At 38.8% G+C, this 25,517-nt stretch overlaps 1 protein-coding gene across 2 annotated transcripts in view; it reads right to left on the bottom strand.

The window, feature by feature from the left end:
• Positions 1–19,886: 19,886 nt before the first annotated feature.
• Positions 19,887–25,517, bottom strand: part of LOC118815357 (guanine nucleotide exchange factor VAV3) — a 176,535-nt gene continuing 170,904 nt past the window's right edge. For both annotated transcript variants that reach the window (XM_036581429.1, XM_036581420.1), the window contains one exon: positions 19,887–24,461. In XM_036581429.1, coding sequence (XP_036437322.1) covers positions 24,417–24,461 — 45 coding nt within the window. In that variant the 3' untranslated portion in view covers positions 19,887–24,416. The remainder of the gene's footprint in view (positions 24,462–25,517) is intronic.

Genomic DNA, 25,517 nt, shown 5'->3' with positions numbered 1-25,517 from the left:
AGAAACTCCCTAAGAGCATGAGGAAGAACCAGTGAGGAGAAGCCAAGTTACATGAGTGACAGTAGACAAGGTAAAAAGATAAAAAGTTATCATACCCTGATTATCATACCTTTTCTCTGGCTGAGAGGGCGGGGAACTTGACTTTGAATAAAGATTGACTGTTTATTTACAATTTGCTTTGCTGGAAATTCTTGTAATTCTACTTTCCGAATTTCTTTCATAGTGCTCCAGTTTTAAGTGCTGCACATTAGTAAATGCACATACTTTTTGTGGCAGCACCTTTAGCCTTTGTCTCTTCGCATTTACCACTTAATTATATCTCTAATAAATAAAGAAAGAAGTCATTTAATTGCATGAATAGTGCTAGCAGCAGTAGTGGCTGAGTGCAGCAGGAGTTCCAAATGGTTGTATGATGTATTTACATAATGAATGCTGTGTGTTGAAGTGAAAGAAAGTCAATGAACTACGCAAAATATTGCTGATACAAAACCATGAATACAGTGAGATACAGTGACATAACAAATAAGATAACACTGTATGGCCATAAGTTTGTAGACACCTGCTCCAGCAGGGTTTCTTCTGAAATGAAGGGTATTAATAGTGAGTTTGTGCTGCAGTAACAGCCTCTACTCTTCTGGGAAGGCTTTACACCAGATGTTGAACATTGCTGTGAGGATTTGATTTAGCATTAGTGAGGTCAGGTACTGATGTTGGATGGTCAGTTCTGGATCACTCCAACTCATCCCAAAGGTACTGACTGGAGCTCCATCACTCCAGAGAACACAGTTCCACTGTTCCACAGCCTAATGCTGGGGGGCTTTATACCCCTGTAGCCCACTCTCGGCATTGGACATGGGGTACCACTTTAGAATAAGACTACCCTTATAAGCGGTTTATGAATGGTTTAAAATGAGTTAATTAACGGTTATTAATCAGTTTAGAAACACCTTAAAAAAGCCTAAGTAAACAGTTATAACACATTAATAAAAGGGCAAAACTTATATCTAATCAAGCTGACAGTTTTAAAGCTGACTGATGGAGAAGACAAAGTAAGATACCATATATAGAATATATATATAGAACCATGAACACTCAAAGAATCCTTTGCATGATTAAAAGGTTCTTTGCATCATGAAAGGGTTTTTCAGACTGATAGAGAATAGAACCTTTTTGAAAAGGGTTCTGAGTAGTGCCAAAAAGGCTTCTTCTATTGTAATAAGCTTGACATCGTAACAATAGAGCAAAGCTTTTTGGTGCTATATAGAACCCTTTTTTTTAAAAAAGGTCCAATATAGAACCATCTACAGCACATTCTTCCCTAATCTGAAGAACGCTTTCACAATGCAAAGAACACTTCAATCATGCAAAGGGTACTTTGAATGTTCATGGTTCTATACAGAACCATTTCCTTTACTAAAGAACCCTTGAAGAACCATTATTTTTAGGTGTGTATATAAATGAATGCAGATTCACTATTAGGCAAATGACAGATCACTATTGCCCTTTTTATTTGTGTGTTATAACTGCTTATTAATGCTTTTTAAGGTGACTAATTAATAACCATTAATAAACTCATTTTAAACCTTTCATAAAAGCTTTATAAGGGCAGTCTTATTCTAAAGTGATATCGGATATGGTGACCTTAGGCTCACAAGTGGCTGCTCCAGAGCATTAACTACAAGAACACGGTGGATAAGTTACTCAGTACAGTTCCAGGAACAGAAGAGGGCTGAGAGCACCAGCGTCTTCCAGTATGGATGTTGGCCATAATTATTGAGCAATATAACAAGCCCAGCATTAATGATTCAGTGGGCTGTGGGTGGGATGGGCTTTTGGGGGTACAGATGCAGAGCTGGATATGGTGTGGTATGTGTGTAGGGGTTATTCAGGCTTTGCCAGCTCTCGGCTGGATGAATATTCTCCAAACAGATCAAAGGAATATCTAAATCAGGCAGTCTGTGCTGCATTTTTAATTTTTATTTAATCTATTTACACATGAAAGGAACAAGGAGGTGGGATTTTTAATGCACCCTAAACACCCACTAATTGGATATAATAGGAAAATTTGCCTTCAGCCTCGCCGGCTATTTCAGTGCGGGGGAGTGGCTCTTGCCCATTTCGGAAGATGTGGAACGCTCTGAGAAAGAAGGGAGGCTGATAAAGAGGAACTAACACCAGCCAAGGAAGAAGGAGTGAAGTAAATGAACTGTCCAGACCAGGAGGTGGCAGTGTTCTGCATTCATGATCAAAAATAGACCCAGCTCAACAGACAAGGAGGAGCCGAAGTATTTACTGAAGGCTTATGTGTAAAACTGCAGCATGTAAAATAAAGAGGAACAAAAATAGTCGGTTTAGTTCTAAGACAAACTGGAAATTTGTATTCATGTAGAAATGAATTATGAAAAATGTGAAATTCCAGTGAAATGTACCTTTAAATGGACACATGAAAGATTACCAAATTTTAAGAAAGACATTTGTTTGTTTTTCTAAATAAAAATTTCAATTAGTCAGATGGTGAAGGCCCAATTGACCTTTCCTTGCACTGCCCACAAGTGTCGTCTTTCATAGTTACTGTTGCTAGGTTGGACAAGCTTTACTGAAAACATTACATTCAACCAAATGAGAGACTTTAGTTTTTTGTTTGTTTGTTTGTTTTGTTTTGTTTTTTTTAATACCTTAATTATAAGCATGTTATCAATTTCAAAAACATTTTATTTTGTATGTGAATGAAAGGTGAGATCACACTCTACATATGACAGATCCACAGATAATTAATAATAATGTGTGGCCACAACATATTAATGCATGGGAAGAGATCCTAATGTGTAGCCATGACTTAGTGATGTGTGGGAACGAGATAATTAAGCCGTGGCCACAACTTAGTAAGGCATGGGAATTAGATCATGCCTTATTAAGCTGTGGTCAGTGCTTAATTATCTTGTTCCCATGCTTTACTAAGTCATGGTCATGACTTAAATATCCTGTTCCCACACCTTACTAAGTCATGGTCCCAACTTAATTATCTTGTTCCTATGCCTTACTAAGTCGTGGTCATGACTTAATTATCTCATTCCCGTACCTTACTAAGTTGTGGTCACAACTTACTTATCTTGTTCCTACACCTTACTAAGCCATGATCATGACCTAATTATCTTGTTCCCACACGTTACTAAGCTGTGGCCATGAATTAGGATCAAATTCCCAAAACCTTATGAAGTCGTGGCCATGACTTAATTATCTCATTCCCACACCTTACTAAGTCATGGTCACGACTTAATTATCTTGTTCCTATGTCTTACTAAGTCGTGGTCATGACTTAATTATCACATTCCCGTACCTTACTAAGTTGTGGTCACAACTTACTTATCTTGTCCCTACACCTTACTAAGCCATGATCATGACTTAATTATCTTGTTCCCACACCTTACTAAGCTGTGGCCACGAATTAGGATCAAATTCCCAAAACCTTACCAAGTCGTGGCGATAACTTAGTTATCTCATTCCCATACCTTACTAAGTCATGGTCATGACTTAATTATCTTGTTCCTATGCCTTACTAAGTTGTGGCCATGAATTAGGATCAAATTCCCAAGCGCTACGAAGTCATGGCCATGCAGTAGGATCTCATTCCCACGCCTTACTTAGTCATGGCCATGACTTAATTTTCTCGTTCCCACGCCTTACTTAGTTATGACCACAAATTAGGATCAAATTCCCAAGCCTTACAAAGTTATGGCCATGCAATAGGATCTCATTCCCACGCGTTAATATGGCCACACATTATTTTTATTTAAACAGGATGTGACCAGCAGGGCTCTGTACAGCTCAGATAGATTTACTTTGATTTAGTTAGTAGACTTAATTTGCTGCAGCTGTTTCCAACACGGTTCAGCTTGGTGAACCATTTTAAGCTGGAAACTCAGCGTTGTGTAGCAACTCTGAAAAAAGATTAATACACTCGTTAGGTTAAATGTGATTTTACCATTATTCTGTAAGGTTCCTCCAACCAGCAACAGTGGCTAATAAAGAATGCATTTGCAGACAGAGCACTGATGGGTCAACAGGGCTCTCCACATTCATGGTAATGTTTCTATGAGCTTCTTTAACACAGAATGCAGCAAATAGCAGGAAAAAGAAGTGAAATGCTGTCCTATTTAGTAGAGCACTGTATTGTGGAGGTGCAGTGATCCTCCTTTTTCACCCCATCACCTTCCCCTGCAGTGCCCTGCTGAGAATGTCCAATCAGCTAATGAGCACCTTCCTTTCTTTATCTACTCCAGTTTTCCTTAAACCCTTTTCAACTCTCCCCCCACCTTGTTTCTTTGATAATTCCACCAAAGTTGGATCTGTGCAAAGTGAAAAATGACATTTCGGGTCGGGGACTTCAAGGATGGTGAAGTTAATGAATGGGTAGCAGATGTCCCATATTAAGCTAATGCTCTGCTCGCTGTTAGCGCGTGGACTCTTGGGGGAGGACAGCGGCTGCTTTCGGACACAGCCTGGCCTGAGTGGACAGAGAGAGGGCTGTGAATCCCTGGACAGAATGGACCTGCAGAACCTTCGGCCCAAATTCGGGCTGCATTCACAGGATTGAAGTGGCACGAGTTCGATTTTTCACCTAAATGTGACATTCAGAGCGGTTTGGTGTGAAATGGTTGATGTAGAGACTCATTCCATATAAACTCAGAAGACTCGTGTAGGTTCACTGGTGGTTCTGGATAGTAAATAAAATGTCTATATTTGCGTTGTAGTCATGGCGACCCCTGGTTCCTATCACCACCACTGTACAGACATCTGAACCATTTCACACCAAACCACTCTAAATCACTCTGATTACATCTCACACACTGAATTATACAGAAATTAAGAAGAATTGATGAAAGTCCTCTTTGAACTGAGCTGCTTTCTGGGGTTTCAGGCCCAGATGTGTGAGGAGGAGTTTGTGATTCTAGCCTGTACTTCACTGAATCATTTCAGCACAGAATTCATCTCTGATATGTTTGAAGAATATAAACTCAATAGGTCTCTAAGTTCTGACTCAGGAGTCGAGAGTGAAGGAACACAATTCTTTTATCCTTGATGTGATTTTACAAGTCTAAAGATAACAATTCAGTAGAAATTAAAGCGTCTTTGGTGTAGGCCCAGTCCTCAGTACAGGTCTTGGAGCATTGAGACCCTCACTGATCCTGCTGGTTAGACAAGGCAGGGGAGGAGCCCACCCACAGACAATCGGACAGACACCAAACTCATGGTGGTGGGGAGGAAGGAGGTCACTGAAAGCCACAGAATAGGTACTTAAGTCATTTTGAAGACACGTGTAGGCCAGTGATTGGTCAGAGTAATGAATGAGTGATGTAGCATAAGAGTCTTCCTGGCAGAACTTTCACTAAAGCTTCCATATCCGTGGATACAGAGCAGCTAGTTGAGCCTGGAGTGCAAACTAAACAAGGTGAAGCAGCATAATGCTGCATACAACTGGAATAAACTCCCAGATGATCTTGGATGTGTCCTAAAGGTAGCATTTTCCAAATCCACAATAAACAAATAATGTGGTGTGGGAATGAGATAATTAAATCATGGCCACGACTTAGTAAGGTGTGGGAACTGGATCCTAATGAAAGGCCACAACTTATTAAGGCATGGGAATGAGATAAATAAGCCTTAAACACATTAATAATAAAGCACAATCTCGTTCCCACACCTTACTAAGTTGTGGCTGCAATTTAATCATCTTGTTCCCAACCTTTATTAAGTCGTGGTCACACATTAGATCTTGTTCCCACGTATTAATACGGCATGGCCACGTGTTATTTTTATTTATGTGAGATGTCACCAGCAGGGCTCTGCATCACTGCGCTTTACCCATAATCAGATAATTTGGTAACACTTTATTTGAAGGCTACCTGCATAAGGACTTTATAACACATGAATGAATATTGAATTACGTACTTATAAAGCAACAGTTGAGTATGAATTAACAGCTTATGCCATTAATCGCAAGACAATATAGGATGTTTTATTAAGTAAATGTAGTAAGCCTGGCATTTTAAGGTGTTGATAGACATTTTGGTAACACTTTCTATGAATGTCACCTTTGTAAGCATCTATAACATGTTATAATGTATTCATAAGGCATTATAAACATGGTTATATATATTTATTAAAAAATTACACTGAATTACACTTTATAGCCATGTTTATTATACATTATGAATTGTTAATATAATGCATTATAAATAATGCTAATAACATGTTATACTGTCAGTGCAAAAGAAGTCAGTCCCAGCTTGGAGAGCGTAAAGTAAAGACAAATACCAAGCTAACGGTGGTGTACATTACCTTTCCCACATTGGGTAAAACACTGATCGCAGCTCTAGTTTAAACTCTGACATTTGAAGCCTGTAATGTGCTTTATTGTGTATATTTTAGTGTTTCAGTAAATCCTTCAGTAAATACTTCAACTTGAAGCCTCACTCTGAACACTGGAGGAGGCTTTAGTACAGTACGCTTCACTTTACTTAGAGCGGACAAATACGACTTATGAGCTCTTATAATTTGTTATGATCAGTACTTATAATGTATTATGTTAAAAATTCATAATGCATAATAAGCTTGGCTATAACATAATGCATTTTTATAAATATTTATAGCTATGTTTATAATGTCTTATGAATGCATTATAACATGAATGTGTTTATAGATGCTTACAAAGGTGACATTTATAGAAAGTGTTACCAACATTTCTTCCTTTTGTAACACATAAAAAACAACTGTTGTACTTCTAAATATATACAACTGATATGATTTTATCTAGTCCTTTGCATCATTTGAGAAGGACATTTATATATAGTTATAACAGTGTTATAAATTAAACAAACTGTCCATCACTTCAGTTTAAGGTCCCTTATGTCAGTATAATGTTAATAAATATTAACGTAAAACATCTCATGTCATCTTGCGAATAATAACATAAGCTGTTCATAAATACTCAAGTATTGCTTTATGGATACGTTATTCAATGATTATTCCTGTGTAATGAAGTCCTTATGTAGGTAGCCTTTAAATGAAGTGTTACTGAGTTTTACTTCCTTTTAATTAATTTATTTTTTTTAACTACTGTCACTTTATTGTTTTATTTTTATTGGTTTTCACTATTAAACAATTTGTCCTCATTTTTTCTCCTGATGTTCTTTTGTTTATGTAAAGCACATTAAATTGCCTTGTGTATGAAATGTTCTATATAAATGAACTTGCCATGCCTCACCCTGCTGTCAGTGGCCCCGGCATGGACAGCTGTGGTATTACATTAACCCCGTTCATCCGCCGTCTCCCGCACCTCTCAAACAGGAAAGGCTTTTTAACAGGAATCAGACACTGTTTTAATGGCCTCATTAATAATCAGCCTTCATCTGAATGAGTAATTACTGAGGATACACACTGATAGCACAAAGACCTTGTTAAACTCTGGAATTATGCTAAACGTGGTAATTAATTGTGCTTAATTTATTGGATCGTCATTTCACAGGGCTGCTGAGCCTTTTCTTGTTTGACCTTTTCTCGTTTGTCCATTCAGGTAGTCTTCATGAAGGATGGAGAGAGTTTAGACACTTAGACTACCTAAACCCAACTGACACAGCTAGACATGGTCAAAAAAGCCCTGCTCAATCTAAACTAGCTTTATCTGGGGAGATTCTGTAATTAAAAAAATTAGCAAGCAATATTTGTGCTTTTAATCCAGTATGAATCTGCAGTGTGTAGTTTTACAGTCTGACAGTAATAATTGTGGAGCGATTTTAATCCAGTATGAATCTGCAGTGTGTGTAGTTTTACAGTCTGACTGTAATAATTGTGGAGCGATTTTAATCCAGTATGAATCTGCAGTGTGTGTAGTTTTACAGTCTGACAGTAATAATTGTGGAGCGATTTTAATCCAGTATGAATCTGCAGTGTGTAGTTTTACAGTCTGACAGTAATAATTGTGGAGCGATTTTAATCCAGTATGAATCTGCAGTGTGTGTAGTTTTACAGTCTGACAGTAATAATTGTGGAGCGATCTTAATCCAGTATGAATCTGCAGTGTGTAGTTTTACAGTCTGACAGTAATAATTGTGGAGCGATTTTAATCCAGTATAAATCTGCAGTGTGTAGTTTTACAGTCTGACAGTAATAATTGTGGAGCGATTTTAATCCAGTATGAATCTGCAGTGTGTAGTTTTCCAGTCTGACAGTAATAATTGTGGAGCGATTTTAATCCAGTATGAATCTGCAGTGTGTGTAGTTTTACAGTCTGACAATAATAATTGTGGAGCGATTTTAATCCAGTATGAATCTGCAGCGTACAGTCAGGAGGGATTGTAATCAGTAAGTGTTTCCATATTAGATAAAACGTAATAAGAGCCAATGTGCTGACCTAACACAATGTGCCCAGAAGACAGCAGCGAGTTTCTTATATTCAGCTCCTCAGATACACATTCACACAGAACAACAAACACATAGTAATGGCAGTTATGTTTGTGGGCTGATGACTGTGTCCTGTGGGGCCTTTACCTCTGAAATGAACAAAAACTCTTTTTGGTATGCCTGAGCATACACAACCTGCTCTCTCTCTCTCCCCCTCTCTCCCTCTCTCTCTCTCCCTCTACCTGTATTCCCAAACACTCTCAGACGTGACTCGCCACACATTTTCTATGCAGGCCATGAATAAAAGATTCAGTGCTTGCAGCCAGCACCCCAGAATAAAACTGTTATCTAGCGTTTAAACATGCAGCGCTGGGTGGGAAGCGCTGTTCCGGGCGAGGCAGGCTCCAAAACACACACACACACCCACCCACACACACACACACACATACAGATGTGACATGCACAGGCTCCGTTTCTGTCAGATAATGTGCATTCCCATTCATCCATTCAAGCAACACACACGCAGTCACAGAGTCGTCCTCTGCTTTTAGTCACCCGTGGAAACGATCTTCTACAGTCAATTCTCGACTGAATGCCAGGGTTTCCAATTTTGTGGCCTAGATTACACTTTAAAGATAAAAAATGGCTCTGGAAACAGAATGTCTGGTGTTTAAACTGAGCTACAGGAGTAAATTTAGTTGTGAAATGGAATAAGATATTCTGTCTCACAGAGAGAGCGCACTGTCTGACGATATGAGGCGGTACGTGTTCAGCCAGATGAGCTATGGGTGGGTGCCAGACAACCGTCGCCGATGATGCACAGCAGAGTAGCGTTGTTTATAAAATGAACAATATTTCATAAAACATATTCATCAGATATAAAGTGATGCTTTTCATAAATAAATTAAGAACAATTTCACACTAACTTTTACTTAACTCAGATCCTTTGTAGAGAACATTTTAATACAGATTTAGGTCTTTTAGTCACAGAGTATATAATATTAGCTCTTTTATTTATGGAGCATATTTTAGGTCCTTTAATTTTAAGGTATATTTTAGTGCAGATTCAGACCCCTTAGTTTAAGAATATGTTTTAGTCCAAATTGAATCCCCTTATTTATTGAGGTCCTTTAGTTATAGAGCATATTTTAATCTAGATTTAGGTTCTTTACTTATAGATTATATTTTCATCCAGATGGAGAGACTGAGGTCCTTTAGTTATAGGTTATATTTTAATCCATCCTGAGAGATTGAGGTCCTTTAGTTATAGACTATATTTTAATCCAGATTAAGATCCTTTACTTACAGAGTAAATTTTAGTCCAGATTTAGGTCCTGTAGTTATAGAGTATATTTTAATCCAGATTTAGGTTCTTTACTTATAGGCTATATGTTAATCCAGATCGAGAGATTGAGGTCCTTTAGTTATAGACTATATTTTAATCTAGTTTACTGCCTCCATAAATAGTTTTCTCAGATGGCTAAGACTTTTGTACAGTACTAGAGTTTAAGGCTCCAAAAGCTCATCCAAACAAGCCCACTGTGGAAACACTGGAAACACAGAACCTGACAAATGATTTGCAAGGAACAAATCATTTCAGCAAACTATTCATTCTGAAGGAATGTGAGAAGAGCTGTGTTGTGTATTTTAATCCAGATTGAGGTCCTTTAATTATAGAGTGTATTTAAATCCAGATTGAGGTCCTTTATTTATAGAGTGTGTTTTAATCCAGATTGAGGTCCTTTACTTATAGATTGTGTTTTAATCCAGATTGAGGTCCTTTACTTATAGAATATATTTTAATCTAGATTTAGATCCTTTAGTTATAGAATGTATTTTAATCCAGATTTAGGTCCTTTAATTATAGATTATGTTTTAATCCAGATTGGGTCCTTTATTTATAGAGTTTATTTTAATCCAGATTGGGTTCTTTAATTATAAAGTGTATTTTATTCCAGATTTCGGGTCTGTTTTATTCCTGATGTAGGTGAGGAAATGGTTATTTTCATGTTAGTGTTTCTGTTTTTATGATAAATAAAGGCTTATTGACCCCATATACAGTTTTATTTATCATTTTCTCAGATGGCTAAGACTTGTCCACAGTACTGGAGTTCATCGCTCCAAAAGCTCATCCAATGATTCAGACGGAACAAATCATTTCAGCAAACCATTCATTCTGAAGGACTCTATAAGAGGAGCTGTGATATCTGTCACTATAGACCACATGTTTGCATTGTGGAGCCCAGACTTCGGCCTGCATTTCAGAAGCCAGTCTGAACTGCAGAAGTGCTGAGCGCAGTAGAGCAGCCGAGGTGGCCTTGGGACTCAGCATGAATCCAGACCGGCGTATTTCAGGAAGACGGCTGAAAGGGGCGGAGGATGTGCGGCTCCCAGAAAGCTCAGAGCTGCTAAGTGCACGGAAAGCGAGGTTTGATATTTACACGCCGTCTACTGCCTCTCAAATGATGCCTCCCTGATGGCCGAAAAAAAAGCAATAAACAGCCGCTACTGCGCCGGGCCCTTAAAGACACGCCTCCCAGACACCACCGGGCAAATAACAAACAGTCACCTTTCCGCTGCCTCCCAAAATGTGTTTATCATGAGAGCCGTGGTATTAAAAATCGCAGGCGTCCCGCTGAGCGAGCGCCTATAATGAAAATGCCATAGGTGCGTATGCATGAGGCGAATGCGAGGGTCATGTGATCCGGACGACGGCTCAATCTTCCCCACCGCTGTGATAAGGTCTGCAGAGGCGGGACTCTGATTATTTATCATCAGCTCCACATCATATTCCCTTCACTCTCATATTCCTGTCCCTCCGATGACTTAAAGGGATATTTCACCTGAAAAAGCTCCCACTGCTGACAGTGAAGGGAAAGAGGGTCACTCAGCGATGTAAACATGTAAATGTATATGCTAAAGAGATCACGCTAAAGGGCCTACTTTATAATAAGAGTCTCTAATAGCTGCGTAGTTACACATTAACGACACATGCGACAGCTCTAACGTATCCGCTGTTGCAGATGGATTACAGTAGTGTAGCTTATGTAAATACATGTGTATCAGCTTCAGTTATTACTCATGCAATGACACCAGTGGGAAAAACTTCTTTAAGGTACACAATTGGACCTTAAAACCACTGTTGTACCTTTGAGGGCACATATGCACTGCTTGTACCTTGATCATTGAAAAATGGACCAATGATGAAACAGAAGATGTCCATTTATTTTTAAAATATATCATTGTTGTCGGAAGAAAACCTCGTATCTCCAAAATCGTAACTTTACAGGAGCTTTACTTTTAATGTAAGTCAGTGGAACCAGAAAAGTTATTTTGGGTCATTTCTTTTGGTCCATTTTTCAAGAAATGTACACACAATGTAAAGGACTTGCCACTAACACATCATCACTGGACAGCTAAACACGCTTGGAGGAGAACACTAACCACCAGTTCTGTTGTGTCGGCTTACTGACACCTGCACTGGCTAGCTGTACCACCCTGCCCACCCAGAGAGTGAGGTCACTTGTGCTCACCTGGACTCCCGACCACCGATGGCTGTAGCATCACTGGGGATCAAACTCTCCATCTCCTGATGATAGGACCAATGCTTAGATGGTTATGCAGTTTAACTCTTTAATGTTCTGCTCAACTATTTGGTAGAGCACATTTTGAGTCATTATATATATATTCAGATTTTGCCACAAAGTGCCATCTTGATAGTTTGGTAGACGTGAATATTGTAAAAGCTGTAGGGTCAAAAAACAAACAAACAAAAAAAATCACAAATTGTTTTTATTATCGCCCCAAACAAATAAAAAATACAATAAAAAAAAAAGTCCATTGCTTTTTTCTTGGTGAGGATATTAAAGGGTTAAGTATTCTTATGATTTAGGTTCTTACATACCTTGTGATAAAGTGGTCAAAATTTGTGGGAAAACATGCTATTCACTCTGTAATTACACATGAGAAAATATGCTGTTACAACTATCAAGATACACTTGTATCTTCAAAACTGAAGCAAAAATATGAAATTATTGTAACGGTGGCTTTACTTGGTGAAAGTTTCAGGCAACTTTAGTTGAAACTCACATGCAAATAAATTGCACTTGAGTTGCATAATGTAATCATTTTAAACTCATATGCAACAGTTGTAAGCATCTCAACTTCATGAAGCAGCCTTCCTGAAACAGCCAATCAGAACACTGTTAACGCATCACGCAATCATATCAACGACGTCATTTTAACCCACTCATTTCGCTGCATCAGTTGGCAAGAAAATGAAGCAGTGGTGGTTTATTGGCTGCTTAAACAGGAGATCCTCATGATTATTTATGTAAGGATGGTAACTTTGTATTTTGTCAGTTACCTGAGCCAGTGAATCTAACACTTCTCTAACCGGCTGGCCTAACTAGCCAGATAACCATAACAGCCGTTTAAACAGCTGCTTGAAGCTGCATTTACTCTTCTTTGTTAGCCTGCAGTTACTGTGATCTCGCTAGATTATTCATTTTGGTCCTGCCTGTTATTCCTTTGGGACTCAACAGATCGTTATCACGGAGGAGGAGACTGAGATGCGCTCCTCACAACATGCACAACTAGTTGCATTAAAGTTTCACTGAGTAAATCCTAAAATCTTCCCCCAGGTTTAAATCTCTCAGATACAGTATGTCAAGCAGATGCACAGATGATGCAAAAGTTGGAACACCTCCAGTGAAATTATGTGTTTTGTTGATTTTCTAATACAGCCTTTAAGATACACTTGAATATAACATATCTAAGCAAAGTTTAGGGCATCATTTTTATTTGTCAGCTGAGGTTAACATATTGGAAAAATAGTGAGATAGAAAATGTGCCATGACTTTTGCACAGGCCACATTTTCTGATTTATTTTTCATTGATGTGGTAAATTCAGCAAATAAACAGTAATTGTGTATTAAAGTGAGCAGAAGTGTGTCTCTGTAGAGGATGTGTTCACTTATTCTCAATTAAAAGACCAATAAAACGTAATTTGACCAGGGGTGCACAAACTTTTGCATTCAACTGTATATAACAAGTTTCTCTCACCCAGGTTGGTGAATTGCACAACATTGTTAAGGATGAGCCTCTTAGTCGCCATTTCAACTGCTGTATCTGAACTTTTTGAGCTTTCACTTTCACCATAAAACATAAATTAACCACGGATTAAACACAGAAACCTCATTGATTTTAAAATTTCTGCATAATTAAAAGTTTAAACACAGCCGTTCAGAGTGGTTTGGTGTGAAACGCTCAGTTCTAGAGAAACTTAAAGAGTCAGAACTGTTCACAGTGGTGGTGATAGGAACCAGACGTCCACCTCTTAAAGCTCCCCCACAGAAAGTTATTACAGGAAATGGTTATGAATTCACTGCCTGATGTCTGAGTTGAAGGGATACATGGGAGGTGTTATAAGGCAAAATAGTCCCCAAAGAAAACTTATTATTTCAGATTTTCCACTGTTTTCCCATCATCAACATTCCATATAAACTCAGAAGACTCGTGTAGGTTCACTGGTGGTTCTGGATGGTAAATAAAATGTCTATATTTGGGTTGTTGTCATGGCGACACCTGGTTCCTATCACCACCACTGTAAAGACAACCATTTCACACCAAACCACTCTGAATCTCTCTGTTTACAGCTCAGACACTGAATAATGCAGACATTTAGAGAAATGGGTGGAGTTCCTCTTTGAATGGCGTCATGTCCTCAGTGTTGATTCAGTGTTCACTGGGTTAATTCAGTCGGCCTGTCTTCACTGCTGGTACTAGAAAGGCTCTTCATCTTTCATACATCCAGGATGCTTCAGAACATTAATGTGCTTCAGCCACCTTCTCTCAGCCATCTGGCTACAACTGCCTCAGCTGGACCGCTGTGGTCAGGCCAGTAGGTCAGGCTTTCTCCCAGTAGCCCTGTCAGCAGAATCATGTTCATGTCCCGGATAAGAATCCAGACTTTTTTCCACAGAGACCAATCAGAACCAAGACTGCCATGCTCCATTAGCTAATAAAATGAGCAGCACGTGTGCTGAGCTGTTTTTACCCATAATCCTCTGCATAAAACACTCACTGAGCTGGCACAAATGCTGAGTAAGAGTTAGCATGAAGCCTGCGTCTATTGTAATATAACATTCAGTGAAAAATATGTTTTTCTCAGAGGGAAATTCCACAGATTTTCAAAAACATCCTGCACAACGAAAAGGTGTAAATATGTAAACAGAGTCGTTCAGAGTGGTTTGGTGTGAAACGCTCTGTTCAAGAGAAACTTACAGAGTCAGAACTGTTCACAGTGGTGGTGATAGGAACCAGACGTCCACCTCTAAAAGCTCCCTCACAGAAAGTTATTAGAGTAAATGGTTATGAATTCACTGCCTGATGACTGAGACACTGTTTTATGATAGTTTTGAGAAGATATTGGCTTTTTTAAAAAAATCCATTCATGGTGGAGGGATACATGCAGGGCAAAATAGTCCCCAAAGAAAACGTATTATTTCAGATTTATCACTATTTTATCATCACCAACATTCCAGATTGTTAATGATGGGAAAATATATGTGTATGTTCACAAGGTGGTTGTCAAGGCTCTGCTAGGCCATGCTATGGTATCCCAGATGGTGGCTAAGGTGTTGCTAGGCTATGCTTTGGTGTCCCAGGTGGTTGTTCAGGTGTTGCTAGGCCATGCTATGGTATCCTAGGTGGTTGCTAAGGTGTTGACAGATTATGCTATGGTATCCCAGGTGGTTGCTAAGGTGTTGACAGATTATGCTATGGTATCCTAGGTGGTTGCTAAGGTGTTGCTAGGCCGTGCTATGGTATCCTAGGTGGTTGTTCAGGTGTTGCTAGGCCATGCTATGGTATCCCAGATGGTGGCTAAGGTGTTGCTAGGCTATGCTTTGGTGTCCCAGGTGGTTGTTCAGGTGTTGCTAGGCCATGCTATGGTATCCTAGGTGGTTGCTAAGGTGTTGACAGATTATGCTATGGTATCCTAGGTGGTTGCTAATGTTTTCCTAGGTCATGCTATGGTATCCCAGATGGTGGCTAAGGTGTTGCTATGCTATGCTATGGTGTCCCAGGTGATTGTTCAGGTGTTGCTAGGCCATGCTATGGGATCCTAGGTGGTTGCTAAGGTGTTGCTAGGCCATGCTATGGTATCCCAGGTGGTTGTTCAGGTGTTGCTAGGCCATGTTATAGTATTTTAGGTTGTTGTGCAAGTGTAGCTAGTTCATGCAATAGTATTCCAGGTGGTTGTTATGGTGTTGCTAGGCCATTGCTTCGGTATCTCAGGTCATTGCATATGTGTGCTAATATGTATGCAAGAGGATGTCCTTTGTGACATCATTTGTGGCAGTTAGATTTGGTTCTCCTCAACTTTCTATGGGGGAAAAAAATAATTTTTGAACAATGTATGGAAAATATATACTTGGAATTGGTTCCAAAAGCACTATTGCACTATTCCCGTATAGGCTTTACAATCCTGCAGTGGTTTGTGGTTCTAGCATTAAAAACTGAGACCTCTGAAAACGGTACCAAAAAGTGCAGGATAATAAAACAAAAAACTAGTTTAAAAAAAATAAATACATTTTGACAGTGTAAATGCAGTTTCTGGGGAAACCTGCACTACACAGCCAGGCGATGTGACTCCACATCCTCAGACACTATCGCACTGATCTGATAGGTGCTTCACTCTTGAATGCATTACATCCCGTTATCAGATAACACAGACACTCTATCGCTGTTTCGTAACCACACTTGGCTCTGACTACAGAAGTTGACAACAACTTCTTGTTGGCACTTACAGATGAAGTTATGAGTTCTCTGAAGCTGAGAGCTGATAAGCCCTTCAGTCAGAGTATTGCTGAGCACCGCGTGCTGTACTGCAGTAACCAGACGGCTCGCGTAGATGATTATATATCTGCTCTCTGTGGGATACAGAGCCCTCAGCCAGGGAATCCAAACATCTGACGCGCAGCCTGATTATATCAGTGTGAACAGCTGAAAAAGGTCTGCCGGGTCAACTTTTATCACGACCATGAAAACATATTGCTTCCTGCACATCACCCACTACATTCTAAAGGATAGAGGAACACGCCCCACAGAGCAGCCTGTGGTTAAAACTTAGAAAAATCTAATTTACATTATATTTCTATGAATGAATGAACATCCAGAATTAAGTTCTAATAAATTAATTCCCAGAATTAATTGTAATAAAGTTATTATCCAGTATGAAGTTCTAATAAAATTAATATCCAGAATGAAGTTCTAATGAATTAATATCCAGAATTAATTCTAATATTTAGAATATAAATTATATATAAATTTTATATATAAATTTTTAGAAAAATGTATATAGTTAATAAAGTTATTGTCCAGTATGAAGGTCTAATTCAATTAACATCTAGAATGTAGTTTTAGTACAATTCATTTCAATAATAAATTCCAATAAAGTGATTGTCCTAAATAAAATATTCATAAAATTAATATTCAGAATGATTTTGGAATTTTATTCCAAATGTTGTGATCAAATTTTGAAGGACAAAGCTTACTACTATATATATATATATATATATATATATACATATATATATATATATATATATATATATATATATATATATATATATATAATGTACATTTTTTTCAGAAGTTTCTGATTATTTAATGAGAAATTACACCAGCAACAACAGTCATGCTGACAGAAATGGAGAATTTGTGTTCCAAGTGCAGATTCAAAACTTTTATCTGACATTAATGTTTGTAAGCAAAAGAGGAGCTATTTTATTATGATTTAAATTGGATGAGAAGTTATTGTCTCACCTTTTTTGCATGGAATAAAAAATTAAATGCAAATGTTTTTTATTAAGTAACTGTGAGTAATAATGCAATTAATTAAATGTAAGTGTATAATATTGAAATGTTAAATAAGTGTATAGTAAAATAGCTATGATTAGCTGAGCGTTAAAGGGGTAGTTCACTTACAAATTGTTCACAGTGGTGGTGATAGGAACCAGACGTCCACCTCTAAAAGCTCCCTCACAGACAGTTATTACAGTAAATGGTTATGAATACTGCTTGATGTCTAAGACATTGTTTTGTGATACTTTTATGAAAAGCTTTAGGCCTAAAATCTGATCCGTTCATGGTAAAAAGGTACATGGAAGGTGTTATAAGGCAAAATAGTTCCTGAAATAAAACTTATTTCTTCAGATTTTACCATCATCAACATTCCATATAAACTCAGAAGACTCATGTAGGTTCACTGGTGGTTCTGGATAGTAAATAAAATGTCTATATTTATGTTGTAGTCATGGCGACCCCTGGTTCCTATCACCACCACTGTAAAGACATCTGAACCATTTCACACCAAACCACTCTGAATCACTATGTTTACATCTCACACACTCAATTCTGAAGAAAGTTAGTAAAATTGGTGTAAAAAACACACAAATTTGAAAAAAGAAGCAATATACATTTTTATTTTGCGATATATACATATGTACAGTATAATACAGCAGTACTTCAGTGTGGAAAAACAGGAATTGCACAGCAACAGGACCGGCCACTGCGGCTCATTTCCGTGGCGATGAGTCAAGTACATCTTTGGTTTTGCCACGGCCTATTCAGAGTACCAAAGTAATTCTTCTTGTTCAAGGTCCTTTACGTATAAATATGGCTTTCAGTGGCTCTAACAGGGCTGCGGAAATGTCACAGAAGTATTATTGCAAAAAAAGAACAAAACCAACATGGCAGAGAGCGCAGAGCTGTGCCACGTCGAGTGCTACATTTTCCCACTAAACAACTGTTCACGCGCAGTCGTCTAACAGGCATTATAGAGCAGGACAGTCGCAGAGGAAGAGAGACACGAAAAGAAAGAGATGCAAACTCTGAAGTAGCATGAAAACAAAGCACAGAGAGGCTGAACGTTTTCTTTGGAGGTTGGAGGTCAGCGTATTGTCACTGTCCAAAAAAACGAAAACATATCGCTGCTGTCGGAACAAAACCTTCTATCTCCATTTTTCAATTTGAAATGACCTGTTGTTATTTATGTTGTTTTAAAATTTTATGATGAATGGACCAAAAGAAACGGCCCAAAATTGCTTGTAAAAATGTCTGGTTTCATTTGCTTACATTAAAAGTAATGTATGTTTTTTGCTTCTCCTGTAAAGTTATTATTTTGGAGATACAAGATTTTGTTCCGACAACAGCAACAAAAACATCTTTTTTTTTCTTCATTTGAGCTCAGCAGCTGCTCTTTACATTGTGTGAAAATTTCATGATGAGTGGACTAATAGAGATGCTCCAAAACTGTATGGGATATAATAACTTTACATGAACTTACACTGAAAGTAAAGATGGTTTTCACTTCTCCTGTAAAGTTATCATTTTAGACATACTTGTTTTGTTTTTGGACACTGACGATATACAAGTTTTGAAACATGGGCAGCAGAATTCACCAATCTGATGATAATATCATTGCAATGTCAAAAGTTTTGAGCACTGACATTTTTTTGGAAAGGTGTTAAGATGCTGATTGGCTACTTGGCCACTTAACTGTGTGCATAGTTAACGTATAAACTCTCAAGTCTAAACATTAGAGTCTAGAAATGACAAAATTCATTGAAAAGGAAATTGTTAGTTTTCACATCTGGCCATCAGCAGGTGAAGACCACACACCATGTGGGCTAATTATAAAATGCAAATTTTAAATAGAGGCAAATAAGAACTAAAGACTATGATGTAGCACCTGGCTCGTAACTCACTCACTCATGTTGAGCAACCTGAAGGTTCTCCACAAGGTGGCACAATTACCACTCACTTTGCTTTTGGTGCTTTAAAAGAGTGGAGCTCAGCATCAGTGACACTGTGCGTCCTTCAAACATGATAATAATCACTATTTTTAAAAAGCTGACAATTTTGAAAGTATTGCCTAATATTACTGGGAAATTAGACTGATTATGCCAAATATTACTATGCAAATGTAGTTAAGGTTAAATCTATTTGTGAGCAGAGAAGAGTTTGAACAAATCGCTGGTGAAAAGCCCAGACAGAGAGAGTTGGGGCCAAGAATTTGGGTTACCAGGGGAGTAGGAAGGCAGTGGATATTGACAATGACAGAATTCATCAACTTGGAAAATTCAGCTAGAATAGCTTGGAATCTAAGGCTTATTATTCAGTAACTACACAGACTTCAGTGCACACTGGCTGAGCTATTCCTAGGTTATAGAAGTGTGTAATAGAGCTTAGACTTTTATTTATTTATTTTTTGAGAGATGCATCCATATTAGGCATTTATAAAGCATTTATTCCAAATTTGGCCATTGTAATTATTGTAATTATTGAACATTATTATATGTTCATTATATTATTTTATACTGTAAATCTATTGTATATTGTAAGTATTGTAAAACACACCACAACTGGGACATCACAGTGAGTTTTTAATATATGTGCAATAGTTTTAACTACGTTTTTTCCTCTACAGGTAACATTTTTTGCCACTCTAAGTGCACAGCTTCTATTTGTTTGCTGAGATTAACATATTAGAAAAAATAAAACGTAAAATATAAAATGCATAATAACTTTTCCACGGGCCACACTTAGGTTTTTCCCCAATATGTTAAATATATGTGAAATTCAGCAAATAAACATTAATTGTGTCTAAAATAGTGCAGAAGTGTGTCTCTGTAGAGGATGTGTAACTAATTTTTTTCATCGACAAAAAACGTAATATTACCGGGGTGCCAAAACTTTTGCATACGACTATATTTTTTTTTACCAGCAGTAAAATATGATAGTGACGTTTTATTGGGAGGGGCATCACATTTCAATATCCACATCCTTCCCGTTCCTCGGCCCCTGGCCGCTTACACTGCATAGGTTTACAGAATAAAAGGCATAATCCACTCAGAGTGCGGACCCCCGCCACCTCCAAAGACCTCACAGCCTGCCCAGCACTTTGTCACCAGCAGGGTAAGTGTACCCCAATTACCCTCCACACCCTCAGGCCCTGAGTGAGGGATAATAATCGTTCTACTGAAGAGGCCTCAACCTGCACCGGCCTTAAAGAGCCGCTTCGTCTACAGAGGAAAAGAAAGCTGTTGTAGTTACGCTGCTGCATAGGAACCGACTGACGTCAGCTTTGTGTGTCTAAACAGAATCAGCTCACATGACCAGGAAAGACCACAGCACTAGGACAGTGAGGGAATGAGGAGATGTATGGGAACTCATTCATTAATGGTGCTGCCATCTAGTGGCGGCAGCGCTACACTGCAGACTAACCAGGCCAGACTAGAGAACAGGATGAGATTAACACTTAGCAAGTCACAAGCACGTCACAGAACTCCTCTCAGACGTCCTTATATACATCAATAAATATCCTTAAAGGTCCTTCAACAGTTTCTTCATGTTACAGGGATGAAAAAAATACATTTTTCTGCTTCATTATTTATCTGTAACACCTGACGAAACAGAGAAATGTGACAAAGGCGAAAGCAAAATGAAAACCAATGCAAAAAAAACAAAATAAAAGTATCTTCCAGTAATATGATGGAGCTTTTTTATAGGTTTTAGGGAACTCAGCCTTTGTCATATGTGGATTTTAAAGCTGGCTGGTTTGTATCTGTTCATGGGCAGTTCATATTCTCAGCAGAATATAAACTGACGTACTAAGCCGATGTTCTCCTGGCAGAACTTCTAGTTTCTGAGAACAACTGATGCCCAGTTTCCTCAGAGCATCAACTGCACCTTTCCAAGCTACACACATCTGTATCTGTCTATCAAAGAGGAGGCAGGAACACAGCAGCCAGGGCTCCTAATTCGATTCACACAAAAAGCTCACTACTCCTGAAAAAGATGGTTCTTCAAGGGTTCCTTAGCACAGACAATGGTTCTATATAGAACCAAGAACACTCAAAGTACCATGCATGCTTAAATTGTTCTTTGCATGGTGAAATGGTTCTTCACATTGATGGAAAATGTGTTGAATATGGTTCTGTATAGCACCAAAAAGCTTGACAGTAAACAACAGAAGAACGCCTTTCGGTGCTACACAGAGATGGTCTGATATAGAACCACTCTCTTTACTATAGAACCCTTGAAGAACCATTGGCCTCATTCACCAACCATTCTTAAGAAGAAATTTCTTCTTCAAACACACTTACGCAGTTCTGACGAAGATTCTGATTCACCAGTGTTTTCTTATCTGGGATTTGTTCTTAGGTGAGAACAGAATCTACACACTCAAGAGCTCAAAGGTGAGAACAGCTCTGCGCTTCAAGAACACGTCATGAATCTGACGTAGACTTTTTCTTAGGACCTTTCTCAACAACACAGTTAAGAACAAACTTAGGAAGATATCGGAGAATGAGGTCCAGTCTTCTTAAAGAGTGGACTTTAGGCTGCGTTCACACTACCGGCTCTGCTCACACTGCAGGAGAAACTGATTTTGCTACTTAACTCCAGTTTTTTGGGGGTTCTTGGGTCTCTGAGTAAGCTGGTGCTACCCTTTAAACTCACAACTTTGGTGGCGCTGTGTGATAGACTGAGAGTTAGCTAGCGGGTGAAATTGGACTAAATTTTGCAGAAACAATTGGATAAAAATCCCCAAAAAAGAATGAAAACACATTCCATTTACACCTGGGCAGAATGTGGTCAAGATCTGTTTGCGACTTCTACCAAGTGATCGTAATCTAATCACCATGCGTCCTGGGTGTGTTTACACCTGGCTTTTCACATGGCCGAGTGAAATCTTATCAATATCCGATCACAGACAATGCATGTTAATGCAGGGTGTAAACAGTCTCTGAGTCTGATGTCCAGAGATGTGATCGGAATCGGATTTGAAACCACAAGTGGTTTGAACGTGATTGTAAAAAGTCTGATATTATATGGCTTTTTGCCGTTCAGACTGCAGAAAATCTTTCCTGCTCAAATCAGACATTACAAAAAATCCGATTTAAGCCACCGATTTTCAGGTCAGATCCGAGACAGTTTACATTAGTGAGGGATATCTGACCCCTGAGCCCTGAAAGCACCAGCACTTTCATATTTAATCAAGTTAAAGCTGCTGCAAAAACATCAACTCTGATACCAATGTTGCGATCAAGGACTGTGTACAAAACTGTATTGAGTCAGATTTTGAACGATGAGCTCAAAAACCACCTGCCAATCAGATTTGTTCCTCTTTGACCTTGTAATGTGAACGCAGCGTCAGTCTGTTTGCGAGACGGCTTTGTGGGGAGTTATTAGGCAGAACTACGTGTTCTGATGATGTGTGGCTAAATCCCCCTCATTAGTAGATTAAGCCGGCAGTGGCTGTAGTATCTAATGAGATCCGTTCGGATGGAGAGACCCTGCTGCTTCTCTCTCTCTCTCACTGTCATTCTCTCTCTCGCTCTTTTGTTTTCTGTCAGCCGCCTGGCTGTTGCCTCCTCTCTCGTTGTGTGTTCCCCGACTATACGCTAACGCGCAAAATCAGATAAACATGTCGTGACAGCCCACGGAACATCTCCGGAGATAAGCAGCAACAACGGAGGAGAAAAAAAAATAATAAAATATCGAGAGAACAAAGCAAAACCCAAACAGACAACAACCAGCCAGCTCTTCTGAAGTGGAAAAGTGAAAGTGGGGGGAGGAGACGAGAGGAGAGGAGAGGAGAGAGAAGGACGAGAAAAAAAAACAGGAAAATGATGGAGATCATTTCTAACTGAGGTGACAATGTGACCTTAAAGTGATAGTTTGGCTACAAATCAAATGGTTTCCCCCCAAACTTTACTACAAGTGCTGTCAATCAGTCAGGACAAGTTCAGTATCTGAAGTTTGCCTCTTTGGGTTTAGCACTGGGGCTATGAGGCTAATGTGGCTAACAAGTAATGGAAGTCTATACTCCACCAATTAGCATGCCTAAAAGAATGCAGAGGTGTTTCTCCCTCTCTCGTAATGACTTGTCTGGGTAAAAATAAAGGCTAAATAAAAATAAATTATAAATAAATGTTTGATAATCCCTAACAGGTTTGCTTGTCGCTGCTGTTGGAAGAAAACCTTGTAACTCCAAAATGGTAACTTTACAAGAAAAGGAAAAAACATACTCCACTTTTAATGTAAGTCAATGGAACCAGACTTTTTTTCCAAGTGATTCTGGGCCGTTTCTTTGCATCCATTCATCATGAAATTTACACACAATATAAAGGACAGTAGATATTATCACATTATGTCAAAAACTGAAAATAGAGATACGAGGTTTTAGTCCGACAGCAGTGTTATGTGGCTTCTGACTCTGTAAACCATGTTCGGATTGGATCTGATTATTATGGGGCGGCTGTAATAAAAATTATTACAGGTATCCAAGGAGATAAAACTCTCACATCCTGATGGTAACAGAATTACCGCAGACAAGCGAGTTTCTAGTGGGTTGTATTTTCTACCAGACTGTGAATTTGATATTTTTTGACAAACTATCGCTTTAATCTGAGTAGAAATAGAAGGATGGGGAAAAAGAGAGAGAGAGAAAGGAGTGAGGACGTCCCCTCCTGAGCCCCCTGCTGAGAGGAAGGGGGACAGACTCATCAATAATGCTGCAGGTAAGTGGAACTCAAGGTCACAACACACACACACACACACACACACACACACGCACACACACACACACACACTCACACACACACACTCACACACACACACCCAGCATCTCCTCTGGTGACAGATCCGTGGCTGCCGGGAGTGTAAAGGGATAGCGGTCTAGTCCAAAGGGTCAAAGGTCAAGGCTAAAAGTCTGCTCCCTGCGTTCCGCCTGACCGGCAGGGTCGCCGTCCTGGAGCTCAACTCCAGCCATTAATGTGTCCATCCAGCAGGAGAGAGAGAGAGAGGGAGAGAGAGAGAGAAGAGGAAAAAAGAAGGCCTCTCTCTGCCTCTCAGAGTCCCACCGTGGCTCCGGTCCAGTCTGGATTTTTCAAAATAGACTCTCTGGGTTTTACTGAAGTCCAGCTCTCACTCCAGTTTTGTCTCACTCACTCTTCACCTTCCTCTACGTATGTGGAGGGGAACCAGCCCACCTGCAGGAGAGAGAGAGAGAGAGAGAGAGAGAGAGAGAGAGAGAGAGAGAGAGAGAGAGGTTAGCTGAGGGATCTACAGGAGGCTCCAAAAGGACCTGATAGAGCACAGGGGCAGAGGCAGAAGAGTCAGCAAGCTATTATTATTATTATTATTATTATTATTATTATACATAATAATAGCATAATGATAATAAGAATAAATACAATAAATCAATAAATCATACAACAGTTCAATGAGTGTCTTTTACTGAGTTTTAATTTGTTTATTTGTTTAGAGGTTTCATTGGCTACTTTTAGAAATCATCTTAAACTGTCTTTCTCTTTGATCCTTTCTTGTCTCTCTGGCTGTCTCTGTCTCTCTCTCCCTCTCTCTCTCTCTTTTCTTTCTCTTTCTCTCTGTCTCTCTCTTCTATTTCTATCTTTTCTCTCTCCCTCTTTCTTTCTCTGTTCTCTCTTTCTCTCTTTAATTTTTCCTTTCTCTCCCTCTTTCTGTCTCTTTCTCTCTCTTTAATTTTTCTTTCTCTCCCTCTTTCTGTCTCTTTTCTCTCTCTTTAATTTTTCTTTCTCTCCCTCTTTCTGTCACTTTTCTCTCTCTTTAATTTTTCTTTCTCTCCCTCTTTCTGTCACTTTTCTCTCTCCTTAATTTTTCTTTCTCTCCCTCTTTCTGTCTCTTTTCTCTCTCTTTAATTTTTCTTTCTCTCCCTCTTTCTGTCACTTTTCTCTCTCTTTAATTTTTCTTTCTCTCCCTCTTTCTGTCACTTTTCTCTCTCTTTAATTTTTCTTTCTCTCCCTCTTTCTGTCTCTTTTCTCTCTCTTTAATTTTTCCTTTCTCTCCCTCTTTCTGTCTCTTTTCTCTCTCTTTAATTTTTCTTTCTCTCCCTCTTTCTGTCACTTTTCTCTCTCTTTAATTTTGCTTTCTCTCACTCTTTCTGTCTCTTTCTCTTTTTTTCTCTCTCTCTGATCACCAGTTTTGCCAGAGCATCATTAAAACAACAGAAGTGAATATTTAGACACTTAACACTTGTGTGGTGTTCAGGTCTGTGGGACCTATTTTCA

Source organism: Colossoma macropomum, unplaced genomic scaffold, assembly GCF_904425465.1.
Source record: "Colossoma macropomum unplaced genomic scaffold, Colossoma_macropomum, whole genome shotgun sequence".
Taxonomy (NCBI): Eukaryota; Metazoa; Chordata; class Actinopteri; order Characiformes; family Serrasalmidae; genus Colossoma; species Colossoma macropomum.
The sequence above is the reverse complement of the archived record's forward strand: the minus strand, read 5'-3'. Positions and strand labels throughout refer to the sequence as shown.